Raw genomic sequence first — 13,049 nt, forward strand, 5'->3', positions numbered from 1 at the left:
GTGTCTATTTCACAAACAAAACCTGACCCCACAGCCCCAGCTGGCAGACCTGACCATAGCCTTGTCTTTCCATCCTGGGACCCAGGCCCTCCGTCCACCCATTTTGTCCTGAAACCCGTCCAGACAGAAGAGTAAGCAAATGGTCCTCCTAGGACGCGCTTCATGGTCGCTTCTCAGTGAAAGTGGTGTGGCTAAGAGACTAGTAGTGCTAGAAGAAGATCTGGAAAGAAATCCCCACGTGTGTCACATCAGAGCTGTCTACAGTGAGACCCAGGGCATCCCAGGCTGTTAAAGACAAATGTGCTTTCGGGGCACCTGGGTGGCTCAGTTAAGTGTCTGACTTCTGCTCAGGTCATATCTCAGTGTCCCTGGGATCAGGCTCCCCGCTCAGCGGGGAATCTGCTTGTCCCTCTCCCTCTGCCCCTCCTCCCGCTTGTGCTCTCTCAAAAATAAAATCTTACAGAAAAAAAAGACAAATGTGCTTTCACCAACCAGTAAATTTTAATATTAGTTACTAATTCACACGCTGCAACAGAATCATAGACCCTAACCCTAGCCACCTCTGCCCCTAACCACCCCCCCCCCCACACACACACTTTAAAAGATTAAGTCCCTGGGACCTGAGCCCCAGCAGGGTAAGTGTCTCCCATGTGAGAGAAGCTGTAATTCTGGAGAAAATGATCACCCGAGTGTAGGAAGCAGGAGGCCATCAGTCCAGCCACCCTTGGGGGCCAGGAGTCAGTCCCAAGCAGAGACAGAAACCTCTGCGTGGGCCGAGGCTCGGTCTGAGCCGGAGGTACCGGCGCTCGGACTTCCCAGTGAGAACAGAAACTCAACAGCGAAAGCCACAAGGGGGAAGAAGCCATGGGCGCCGATGTCGCCAGTGTGTGGTTCTGCCCCTCACCCCACAGGAGGGGGGGTGGCTGCGGTAGCCAGACCCTGAGCTCACGAGTGGACCAGCAGCCGGGAAGGGAACCAGGAAAGGGGGAAACGGGATGTGCAGACCACCAGCCCAGGACCTGCACCGCGGGAGGCAGAAAGTCCCATCTTCGCCCCACCCCCCACTTCCTCCTGGGGGAAGGCTGCGCGGCGGCCGGCCGGCAGGGGGCGGCCGCGGGACGGGGAGCCTCAGTTGGCAGGGCTGCACTGCAGGATCTGATGCGGAGCAAACAGCTTCCGGGCTCCCGCCGCCTCTCCTGGCTTTCCCGGCACCGGGCAGTTCTCCTTGTTCTCCTTGCCCTCCGGCGCGGCGGGCAGACCCGAGGCCTTCTTGAAGTAGCAGAGGCGGCACACGGAGTGGTATTTGTCTGCTCCTCCAATCACCTCGACCTGGCCACGGGACGCAAAGGGCCTGGGCTAAGAGGGGGCACAGCGCCTCCGGGCCTCACCCCACCCCCCGCCCCGGAGCAGGCAGGTGGGGGCTACCTCTTTCTCCGAGCCTAGCCGCTTGGTGTAGGCGGCCTCCCGGAAGCACTCCATGCACACGGCTGTCAGCTTCACCACGCTCTCCGCCAGGGGCACCAGGTTCAGGATGCTCCCGAATGCCTACACTCCCAGGGAAAGACAGCAGGTGAGCACATCTACCTGGCCAGGTGGGTTTTTCCTTGGAATCCTTGGATGGACTCCAAGGGGGTGGGCGAGCCCCCGTCCCCCCACGCCTTGGATGGCAAGCCAGGGAGCTGGGTCTGGCTCATCTGAGTGCCCGGGCTAGGACACCGCCCTGCTCAAAGTGCCCCCAGGTGTCAAGCCCGGGTCATCCAGGTAGCACTGCATTGAGAGAAGAGGCTCGCAGGGCTGCCCCTGTTCTTCCCAGGCCCTTTCCTCCCTCCAGATCCCCTCCAAAGCCTGTATCAGATGCCTCACCTTCCTCTGGAAGGTCCCATCCAGTGCGGCCACAATCACGGTCTTCCCAGCGTTGGCCATAGTCTCGCTGAACTCCACGATGTCTGGGAACTGGAAGGGGGCAGGGGTGGGGGGGAACATCAGTGAGCTTCCACCCAGAGCAGCAGCTTCCGGGAGCCACAGAGACACTGCCACCCATCAGTGTGGAGCATTAGAACAGGGTGATCCCAGCCCTCTTGCCAGCGCCCAAGACCAGGAGACCAGTGTCTCCGTGCTCACCCCCACTTCGCACAGCCACACACATCCACAACCACCCTCGTCCCCTAACCATCGCTGGCTCTCCACACAGAACAGGTGCACTCCAGGCCCGAGCACATCGGACCCATCACTAGATCATGCAACCCAGCTGGAGGTGATCTAATACCGCGGTGGCCAAAAGCTCGGGCCAGAGGGCTGCCTGCCTTGAACCGTGCTCTGGTTGAACCCATGACTGTGTGACCTTGGCAAGGACTTAATGTTTCTGAGCCTAAGAATGGCAAGGAACGCCCCCGGTGTTGCTCATGGATCCAAGGCACTCAAATAGTGAACAGATGATACGCCCTCTGATTCCTCAAGAGGGGCCTGGGTTCTGCCAGCCAGTTACAGAGTAGGATGACACAGCAGGCCCTGCGTTTACTTGGTAAATCAGCTGTCATTCTAAGTGGCCGAGGGTGAGGATGCTACTTCTGCAGAGCCTTTGTGAGTTTTCACTGCTCAATCAAACTGCTTCCAGTGGACTGCGTTTGTCTATGTGAATTGGTCTTTGAGTTGTGTGAACAGGCACGTTCTTGTCTTGGGGCAGCGGGTCTCTCCCCAAGCCGTTCAAGCCTGGCTTGGCCCATTTATTGAGGTGTGAGGTTACGGAGACCTGGACAGTTAGCAAGACAAGGTCCATGAAGGTGGCTAGGAAAACCAAGAGCAATTCGAGTAGGATTCAGCTGCAGCCAAATCCGACTACCCTCTGCAGGGCTGGCCAGGCCCGAGCACAGAAGCACCCCCCACCCCACCCACCCCGACTCTGGCATGTTCGCACACTCATTGCGGGTCACAGAAATGCAGCTCCCATCCTGCAAGGGGCTCTCGGCCAGTAAACACCCCCCTCCCTAAGTTGTCACAAAGAAAATGGTTTCCAGACGTTACCAAATAATTCCTGAGTGGGGGGCAGGGGCAAAACCGCACAGAGATGAGCATCCCTGTGCCTCACCCACCACATGGAGGCATAATGTCAGGACACTGGTCCTTCCACACCCAGGTTTAGGGGCCCAAGGAGGGTCTTTGCCCCCCTCCTGCCCACTGCACTGATGCCAACATTCAAAGAGCTCACTTCAGGGCGCCTGGGTGGCTCAGTTGGTTAAGCGACTGCCTTCAGCTCAGGTCATGATCCTGGAGTCCCGGGATCGAGTCCCACGTCGGGCTCCCTGCTCGGCGGGGAGTCTGCCTCTCTCTCTGACCCTCCCCCTCTCATTCTCTCTCTCAAATAAAAAAAAAAAAAATCTTTACAGAGAGCTCACTTCATCCCCTGGTCACATGCCACCTCCCTGGGAAGGGGTCCCCAGCAGGGGTTCCTGAGGCCTCCAAGATAAGACAGCGCTGTGCACATGGCCAGCACACTGCAGAGCGCCCACTGGGAAGCTCATAATTGACCTTTTTTTTTTTGGACATTTATTTTTATTGCTGTTAGTTTTTATGTTATGGGTTGACCTGTGTCCCTTCCCACCCCCCACATTCACGCTGAAACCCTAACCCCCAATACCTCAGAACATGACCTCATTTGGAGGTAGGGTCTTCCCAGATGCCACCCCATTAAAGTGAGGTCAGCAGGGTGAGCCCCAATATCATATGACTGGTGTCCTTACAAGAAGGGGGCATTTGGATGGAGACACAGAGGGAGGATGGCCATCTACAAGCCAAGGGGAGAGGCCTGGAATGTTCCCCATCCTGGCCCTCACAAGGAAATGAGGCTGTCCACACCCTGATTTCGGGCTTCCAGCCTCAAGAATTGGGAGAGAATCAATTCCTGCTGTGTAAGCTGCCTGGTCTGTGCTACTCATTACAGCAGCCCTAGGCAGAGAATGCAGGTCACACTTAGAACAGAACTTCAGGGGGACACCGGGTGGCGCAGTGGGTTAAGCCTCCGACTCTTGGTTTCGGCTCAGGTCATGATCTCCTGGTCAGGAAATCGAGAACCCCTGGGAGCCCCACATTGGGCTCCATGCTCAGCAGGAAGTCGGCTTCCCTCTCCCTCTGCCCCTCTCCCTACTCCCACACACACTCTCCCTCTCTCTCTCTCAAATAAATAAATAAATAAAATTAAAAAGAAAATAAAATAAATAGGGGCGACTGGGTGGCTCAGTTGGTTAAGCATCTACCTTCAGGTACCTTCATGATCCTGGGGTCATGGAACTAAGGCCCGCGTGGGGCTCCCTGCTCAACAGGGAGCCTGTTTCTCCCTCTGCGGCTCCCCCTGCCTGTGCTCTCTCTTGTGCACTCTCTCAAATAAATAAATAAAATCTTAAAAAAAAGAAAAAGAAAAGAAATAAAATAAACTAGGACTTCAGGGCACCCAGCTGGCTCAGTCAGAAGAGCGTGCAACTCTTTTTTTTTTTTTTTTAAATATTTTCTTTATTTATTTGACAGAGAGAGGGACAGACAGAGAGCACAAGCAGGGGGAGCAGCAGAGGGAGAGGCAGGCTTCCCGCCGAGCAGGGAGCCCAATGCGGGGCTCGATCCCAGGACCCCGGGACCACGACCCGAGCTGAAGGCAGACGCCCAATGACTGAGCCACCCAGGCGCCCCAGAGTGTGCAACTCTTGATCTCAGGGTCATGAGTTTGAGCCCCACGTTGGGTATAGAGATTAGTTAAATAAATAAAAACTTTAAAAAATAAAATAAACAAAAATAAAATAAAATAGAACTTCCAAGCGCTTAGCAAATCGGGTTTTCTTGGTGGAAGAAATAGTTCCAACATGGGATCTGGGTAGGAAAGTACCAGCAGAGGGTCCTCACTGGCGTCCAGCTGCCCGTTCCACACCTCTGGGCGACCAGCAGCAAGCCGCTTCCTAAAGGAGTTTTGATGGAGGGGAAAGAACTCAGAGCAGAGATTAGGAAGCCTCTGAGTGGAGGATCTGCACCTCCGCCATCTTCCTGCCAAGAGCCGCCTGGCTCGTGATCCCGGCCCAGTGACCCCCGGCTCTGCCCCGGCTGGGGCCTCGCTTCCTGGCAGACACGCCAGCCTCGCAAGGGCAAAGGCCACAAAGGACGGGACAAACTAAAACGTTCAACCGTGGATGGTAAAACACAAAATGAAACGCCACAGACGGAACTCAAAGGCAAACAGGGAAGACGTCGTCACAGCACGTGACAGAGTGGTGCCGGCCACTTCACGTGCACTGGAGGACAGACAGACCAAGAGAAAAAGGAGTGGAAGCCCTTCCAAGGCAGTTTACAAAAGGAGCAAGAAATACAAGAAGCCGATAAACATAGAAACAGGCAGCAGCAACGAAAGAGAAATGCAGTGGAACTGGGCGTGCGGGCGTGTGTGTGCACACGTGGGCACGCTCCGCCACCTGCCCTTCACTCCTCTCTCCTGGGGATTTCTGCAAAGGCCCAGCGGTCACGCTGCCCTCTGCACCTGCTGTCCACTCTCCATCCATGGGGCCGAGCCTGCCTGCAGCCACGCACTTCCCTCCCACCCGAGACACACCCAGCCGGCCAGCAGCTCACTCCCTGGCTCTCCCACAGGCCCCTTTCGGACTACCCCACCTTAGCTCTGTCCCCTTGACAGTGCCTTCCCGTCCAGGTGTCTCCACCTGACCTATGACGTCATTCTCTCCCTGGACTAGAATGTGAGCTCATGGGGTGGAGCCTCTGGCTGAATCCCCAACACCGAGGACACGGCTGGCATGGGGCACAAGCCCAGAAAGTACTGATAAATGAATGAATGAAAATGAATGGATGAATGGGATTGACCCCTTGACCAGCAATTCCACTTAGCAGATAAATCCCAATACATCAGACAGCAACCCAAGATGTCCATCACAGCCTTTATTATTTCTTTTTAATAGGAATTCTTTTTTTTTTTAAAGATTTTATTTATTTATTTGACAAAGACAGAGATAGCGAGAGCAGGAACACAAGCAGGGGGAGTGGGAGAGGGAGAAGCAGGCTTCCCGCTGAGCAGGGAGCCCGACGCGGGGCTCGATCCCAGGACCCTGGGATCAGGACCTGAGTCAAAGGTAGCCGCTAATGACTGAGCCACCCAGGCATCCCATCACAGCCTTTAAATGGCACGTCCCAGGGGGCCAGCATAAGTACGATAGGGTACATTTGTAAACATTTGTAAGGATGGGTACATCCTTGCAGACGGGAACATTTGCTGACATGGGTAAACAGCCACACAGCGTGATAGGAGCCCCCTCTCTTTAAAAATGTATGCCTAGGGGCGGCTGGGTGGCTCAGTCGTTAAGCGTCTGCCTTCGGCTCAGGTCATGATCCCAGGATCCTAGGATTGAGTCCCACGTCAGGCTCCCTGCTCAGCGGGAAGCCTGCTTCTCCCTCTCCCACTCCCCCTGCTTGTGTTCCCTCTCTCGCTGTCTCTGTCAAATAAATAAATAAAACCTTTAAAAAATAATAATCATAAAAAAATTAAAATGTACACCTATAAAGACTAGACAGATGTAGAACCAATGTGTAATGGGTTTTTTATTTGTTTTTCTGGGTTGTGAAAACACAAGAGCCGCCCCAGCTGCAGGGGCTAGCCTGGCACTCACAGCTGGGCTCTGGTGTTATCACGTGGCACGTAATTAATTTCACGGAGCATGAGCATCAGGCAAGGCCACTCCACAAGCACAATGGGTAGTCCTGTCTAGGCACAGACTATAAGGGACCACACACTCCCCTGTCCTGGTCAACATGAGTGACCATTCCTGCTTTACCAACTCGGCTTCAGCCTCCTGGTCCCCCCTCCCTAGAGAGCAGCTTTAGGATGCCGGTCACGGTAACCCCCCTTCCTGAGGGCACTGGATCAAGAGCTAAGCCAACCTCCTAAAACCCTCCCTAGAATGAGCCCCACAGGCCCCAATCCTAATAAGCAAGCCCTCTCCAGGCCCTCAGTGAGACGCCCCCGGGTCCCACAGTGTGGGTTCTCCCTGCAGCAATGAATAACCACTCACCAAACACACACACAAAAGAATTTCAGGGCATAGAGGTGAGTAAAATACAGTAAAGGGGGCCATGTGCCCAAATTCCAATGGTCAGAAGGGCAGCAGAAGCAACGCCTGCAACTTCTAGAGATATGCCACCCCGCACAAGGGACCTCCACGTTTTCCCGATTCCATTCTCCGGATGCGCCCACCCAGGGCCATCTGAGAAGGTGCGTCGCCAGGCCTCCCCGCCACTGACTCAGAATAAAGTTCTAGCGTTTTCAGCTACTGAAACCTTGGCTTGTTTGTTACAGCAGCTCACGTCACCCTCATGACGGTCCCGGGTAGAGGTGAGGGCACCCATACCACTCCTGAGACCTGAAGTAAGCCCCACGGGGAGGGAGTTATACTTCATTCATTAGATGCACTCGCAGCAACAAAACACCCCGAAGCCCAAGAGGGAAACCAAGGCCACAAAGGACAACCCGCAGACTCAGCCAGAGTGCACTCCTGAAGAAAGGAAAGACTGAGCCGGAAAGGCCTTTAACACAAGATTTCCAGAAAGACAAGGGAAGGAACACCAACAGTTAAAACAAATGGTACATCCATAAACAGAAACAAGGACACGTGAATTAGAGCAGGAGTTACGTGAAAAGAACTAACCGAAATCCCAAATGAAAAACAGTCTCTGAAACCACACACACTTTGGGAGACGTTCCCAGGACACCGGCTGGATGGGGGGGGGGGGTAGTTTCGGAGTGATAATAGCATCTCCCCTCCAGGCACAAAGGCCACCAGCACTCAAATGTGAAAAGCACACCAGACCCCAAACTCAGCAGAGAACCTCCCAGGACACACTCTTCCGAGAGCAAACCTGTCACCCAGTCACCTGCTCGGGAAGCCCGCCAAAGACTGAGGGCAGCCTTCTCCTTAGCGGCAGGAAGGGATGCTGCTTTTCCAAAGCCACAGGGAAAAACCATCGTCAAGCTACCCCTTCTGCCACCCTGCTTAACATACAGAACAAAATAAAGACATTTTCCTACCAAGACTCAGAAAGCTTCCCACCAAAACGTCCTGAGCTGTAAGAACTACTAAAGGATGTACTTTGCAAGAGGAGAAACAAATCCATAACGAACAAGCCAGAAGCAACAGCGAGGCAAACAGAACATTGCTTAGGTACCAGCGTTGAGAAATTGACTTGAATTCATGACCCCGAGATCAGGAATCATATGCTCTACAGACTGAGGCGGCCAGGCACCCCAAGAAACTTAATTTTGTTGTTGTTGTTGTTCACTGTAAATATATATATATATTTATTTATTTATTTTTTTTTTTTCCCCTTGGGGGGAAGAGAGGGAGAGAGAGAATCTTAAGCAGTCTCCACACTCAGTGCAGCCCAACACAGGGCTCGATCTCATGACCCTGAGATCATGACCTGAGCCAAAATCAAGAGTCAGAGGCTCAAATGATTAAGCCACCCAGGCACCCCGACCCCTGCCTTTTTTTTTTATTATATATATTTTTTAAGAAGGTAAAATAAATCCCTTAAAACATGAAAAGCAGGGGCGCCTGGGTGGCTCAGTCGTTAAGTGTCTGCCTTCGGCTCAGGTCATGGTCCCAGGGTCCTGGGATCGAGCCCCGCCTTGGGCTCCCTGCTCAGTGGGAAGCCTGCTTCTCCCTCTCCCACTCCCCCTGCTTATGTTCCCTCCTTCGCTGTGTCTCTCTCTGTCAAATAAATAAAATCTTTTTAAAAAATAAAATAAAATCTTTAAAAAAAAAAACATGGAAAGCAGTACAGGGAATCCAAAGGGTATTCAGACACCAGTTGGAGCAAGTTAGCGTTGCCTACTAAAAGATCAGAGATAGAACAAAATACCTTCCAAACCAGCACAGGAGAAAGGAGGACAGACTGGGAGTTCGTAGGCAGAATGCCAGGACAAGCCAACTTACAAACTGCCCTTCGTCGATGCCTATGACAGCCACACCCAGGGCCTCCTGGGCCACGTCCCGGAGCAGGCAGGCTGGTAGCGCCTCCATGGTGTTTCTGGGGAGAGAAAGCCAGCACATGAACAAGGCAAGGGTGCGGAAACCTGGACGCAGGGGCCAGGGGCCAGCTCCCGTGACCACCCTACCCCCAAAGCACACTGCACTGTTGGGCTGGAGCTTGCAGTTAGTGCCTGTGGGAGGCATTTGGGGAGAATAAACGCCCATGTTCAGAAAAGCAGTCATTCAACACAAGTTATTTCCCTTGATGCGCTGGACTAGAAATTGGCAATGCGTGATACAAAGCTTAACGGAGACTCAAAGGCTCCACTTCTGTTCAGTGTGGGCCAGGGCAGGAGAAATGCTTTAATTTCTTTTTTAAATGAGAAAAAGAACACACATAACTACAACTCAGGCTGCATTCTAGCTGTCTTTCTATCAATGCCGTCATAAAATATAATTTTTTACTTCTTTCTTTTTATGGAGGAAGGGGCCCACGCAAGGCAAAAGTGCCCCAGAAAGTCCACCGTGGTCCTGGGCAGAGCATGAGCACCAGACTCAGCCCTGTGTGTCCCAGCAGAGATAAGCCTAGGACTCCAGCCAACACGGCCAGAGAAGAACTCAATCCACTTGGCTCTTCTGGCAGATCGAAGGATTTCGCCATGATCACAGAGCTATTAACTGGCAGAGCCAAGACTCAAATCTAAGGTCATACTGTTGTTGCCCTGTGTGGCCAACGGGGAGAATATTATCCAGAAGAGTTTGAAAGCCAAAGGCCGAATGTGGGAAGCTTCCACCCCAACCTGCCTCCACACCCAGGGCCATTTCTGAAGAGGGATCCTATTCTCTGTCCTCTGTCTTTTTAAACAGGGTCTGTTTTTCTACAATGCGTTTTTTTTTCTGTGTTCATTTTTCCTGCTCCTCAACTAGCCTTCTGAGGGGCTGGTACTTCATTTTTTTTTTTTTTTAAGATTTTATTTATTTATTTGAAAGAGGGAGCACACAAGTGGGGGGAGGGGCAGAGGGACACGTGGACCCCCTGCTCCCCAGGACCCCGGGACCATGACCTGAGCCAAAGGCAGACGCTTAACGACTGAGCCACCCAGGCGCCCCCTGTAGCTGTATTTAGAAAAATAAAATACTTTACAACCCCTGCACAGTTATTATCTTGCTATAATTCTACTCCAAGATCTGGGAAGAGCATGAGATGGTATTGCCTGAATTTTAAATTCCCCCTTCCCTCCCCAAATAGAGAAAACCACAGAGTGGGCAAGGGCAGCGTCTCCGGAGCCCTGTCGCTCCCACCAAGGGCTCGGTCCCAGCCGCGGTCCGTCCCAGCCTCCGCAGCCCGAGTTGGAGGGCATCTCTGCCACTCCGGGCAGAGCTCAGACGGGCCCCTGCCCTCCTGACTTCTCGTCCCGGGACAGTGCTGCCTCCTCTGCTCTCACTGTCCTCCCTGGATTCACCCCCACTCAGCAGCAGCAGAGGCAGACACCGTGTTTCTGGGGAGAAGCGAACCGGACCGCATAAATGACCAGCATCAGACAGCACGGCCGGAAGCACCTGTCACTCAAATCCTGACGCTTAGCCCCGAGTCCCAGGCACTGTCCACCCCACCACCCGCCTGGCTTCAGAAGCCCCATGCTCCCAGCCCGTGGCCACACACTGGGCCGTTCCAAGGTTCCAAGGCTGCATGCACAGCATGGCTTTGCCGCTGGGGGCTCAGGTGGACAAGTCCCAAGGACAGAGATCATGTCCCGGGCTCAGAAATCTCAGGCCCCAATCTGCAGCCAAGGAACAGGGAAGAGGCAAACTAAATTTAAGCCTCCCTCCCCACCTCAGGTGGCAAAGGGAAATGTCCGCAGGGTGCAGGCAGATACACATAAACCGGGAATGCCTGAAGGACGCATGATGACCAAGAGTGAGCTGGGGCTAAGACAACTACAAAGTTAAATGAAAAGAAACATCCGGCTCAACAAAACCAGTTTTGCAACCGCACAGATGTAAGCATGGCACTACTGACAATTGGGGCGGGATCAATATTTGTCATGGGGCTGTCCTGTGCATTGTGGGATGTTCAGCAACAGCCCAATGCCCCTCCCCCATTCCAGTTGTGAGGACTAAAAATGTCCCCAGACGTTGCCAAATGCACTCTGGGGGAGGGGGCGTGAAATTGTCCCTGCTTAAGATCACTGAGCTAGAATTCTGTGAAAGGCCAAGTCCTAAGATCCCTTGCCAAGCGACTTCGCAAATTTGCTGAGTTGCAATATTTCAGTGCCAGGCATCGGCATTTTTTTTTTTTTAAGATGGTATTTATTTGACAGAGAGAGACACAGCGAGAGAGTGAACACAAGCAGGGGGAGTGGGAGAGGGAGAAGCAGGCTTCCCGCAGAGCGGGGAGCCCGATGCAGGGCTCGATCCCAGGACCCTGGGATCATGACCTGAGCCGAAGGCAGACACTTAACGACTGAGCCACCCAGGCGCCCCGGGCATCAGCATCACTAACCATTCCCGCTAAAGACAGCTCTGACAGTATGTTCTAGGCCCTTGGGAATTTTCACCAGGTTTCCAGGGGAGGTCCTGCGACAGGACAGAAGAGAGCAGGGACTCACCGGTCATGCGTGGAGAAGCTGCTGCTGTACCTGGTATCTTTGGCATACTTGATCACCAAGCACTTGTACTGGGCAATCTGGAAGCGACGGACCCGTCTCATCAGCTCAGTACTGCAAGAGCAGAGCACTCCGTGAGGCCCACAGTATAAAGAGTGGGCAAGGAAGACCCCCTCGGCACAAGCAGGGCACCCCACCACCTTCTAGGGGTCTACAGCCTGAGACCCACCAATGGACAGAAAGACCAGTGAGGACAGAGGGCCCATGGTCTGGGAGTTCACAGTCTAGGCCTGAGAGGGATGCCAACGAGAGCTTTAAGTCACTAGAGAGCCTGGGAATAACAGAATGATAAAGGTGTGCTGGACCGGGAAGTGTTCTCCTTGGGGAGGGCGGCAAGGAATGACCCCCAGCTGGTCCAGGGATGGGATGAAGGAATAAGTATCTCAGGGATCTGGTGGGGTGGGCAGAGGCAAAGGCCCCAGATTGCGTTCCAAAGTAGTCTCATCCCAGAGGCCTTCACATAGTCTGAATTGACTTCACTAAATCTTTTTGTGCAAGAGAAAAAGCACTTTGCCTCTGGGTCTCAGAGCCCACCTTAGCCTCACCACGGAGGGCAACAGGTTTGCACTGGAGTGATCCCCCAGGGCGGAGGGCGTTACTTAGGGGGCTCACTAGCCCTGCCTAGGTCAGATGATGGTCCTGTCACATCAGGGGAGCAAAGGTGCCCTGGTCTGATTCCTTAGTGTGTAAAGTACCGGAGGAAACAGTCACACCGGAAGGAGGGGTGCCCACACTGTAGGGTGAACAGGCTTTAGTGAGAGGCTAAACCCTCAGTAGCTGTATCCAGCCGCAGGAAGGAGCGGTGGCGAACGACCCTAATGGACGGGTCTGAGCTGGGCGGGCAGTGAAGGAGCGCCTGCTCCAGGACCAGATCCCAGGGAGGAGCAGCATCCGTCCGGCAGTGGGGGCTGTCCTGGGGGTGCTGTCTGAGAGGGGCGGCAGGCAGGCCCCGGAGGGGCGTCAGGGGAGGAGGACGGGCCCCCCGGAGGGTAGGGATGGGGGAGAAGGTGGTCCCCGCGAGGCCATGACTTACTTACCTTTTTCCTGAAAACATGGGTCCTAGAATCACCTAGGAGAGAAGGCGAGGTCACTTCGGGGCCCGCTGCGCACGGACGCCCGGCCATGGCCACAACCACAACCCCGACCCCGCTCCCACTCCCGAGTGCTGGGAGCCAGTCCCCGCGCCGGCACCTGAATCTGCCCCCGGGTCTTGCTGGGGGAGCCGGGCAGCACGGTGGGCAGGTTGATGCAGCTCATGGCGCCTCCAGGAAGGTTGCAGCTCAGGGACTCTCCGGTGCCACCGCCCAGCCACCAGGCGCCGGTTCCCGCGTGGTCCGCATTTATACCCAGCGCACTGGCCAATCGGGAGCCGGCG

At 54.2% G+C, this 13,049-nt stretch overlaps 1 protein-coding gene across 2 annotated transcripts; it reads right to left on the reverse strand.

Annotated features, from left to right (window-relative positions):
- Positions 1–486: 486 nt before the first annotated feature.
- On the reverse strand, positions 487–12,989 carry TK1 (thymidine kinase 1). Of its 2 annotated transcripts, none has more exons than XM_021680820.1 (7): positions 12,866–12,989; positions 12,712–12,743; positions 11,618–11,728; positions 8,973–9,066; positions 1,864–1,953; positions 1,426–1,545; positions 487–1,329 (listed from the first exon to the last, which is right to left on the reverse strand). In XM_021680820.1, the coding sequence occupies exons 1-7, from the start codon at positions 12,929–12,931 to the stop codon at positions 1,129–1,131; spliced, it is 714 nt and encodes a 237-aa protein (XP_021536495.1). In that variant the 5' UTR covers positions 12,932–12,989; the 3' UTR covers positions 487–1,128. The 2 variants fall into 2 exon arrangements, with proteins under 2 accessions (XP_021536495.1, XP_044777548.1); XM_044921613.1 differs by having other exon boundaries at positions 487–1,155; positions 1,423–1,545.
- Between the last annotated feature and the right edge of the window lie 60 nt (positions 12,990–13,049).

Source organism: Neomonachus schauinslandi, chromosome 15 (genome assembly GCF_002201575.2).
Source record: "Neomonachus schauinslandi chromosome 15, ASM220157v2, whole genome shotgun sequence".
Classification (NCBI taxonomy): Eukaryota; Metazoa; Chordata; class Mammalia; order Carnivora; family Phocidae; genus Neomonachus; species Neomonachus schauinslandi.

Excerpts from the sequence above, each read along its gene's own strand:
- TK1 (XM_021680820.1), bottom strand. The coding sequence starts at position 12,931 with ATGAGCTGCATCAACCTGCCCACCGTGCTGCCCGGCTCCCCCAGCAAG. Across the intron at positions 1,954-8,972 it reads GCATCGACGAAGGGCAGTTT|TTCCCAGACATCGTGGAGTT; the intron begins GTAAGTTGGCTT and ends GCCCCCTTCCAG. Across the intron at positions 1,546-1,863 it reads ATGGGACCTTCCAGAGGAAG|GCATTCGGGAGCATCCTGAA; the intron begins GTGAGGCATCTG and ends CTGGGAGTGTAG.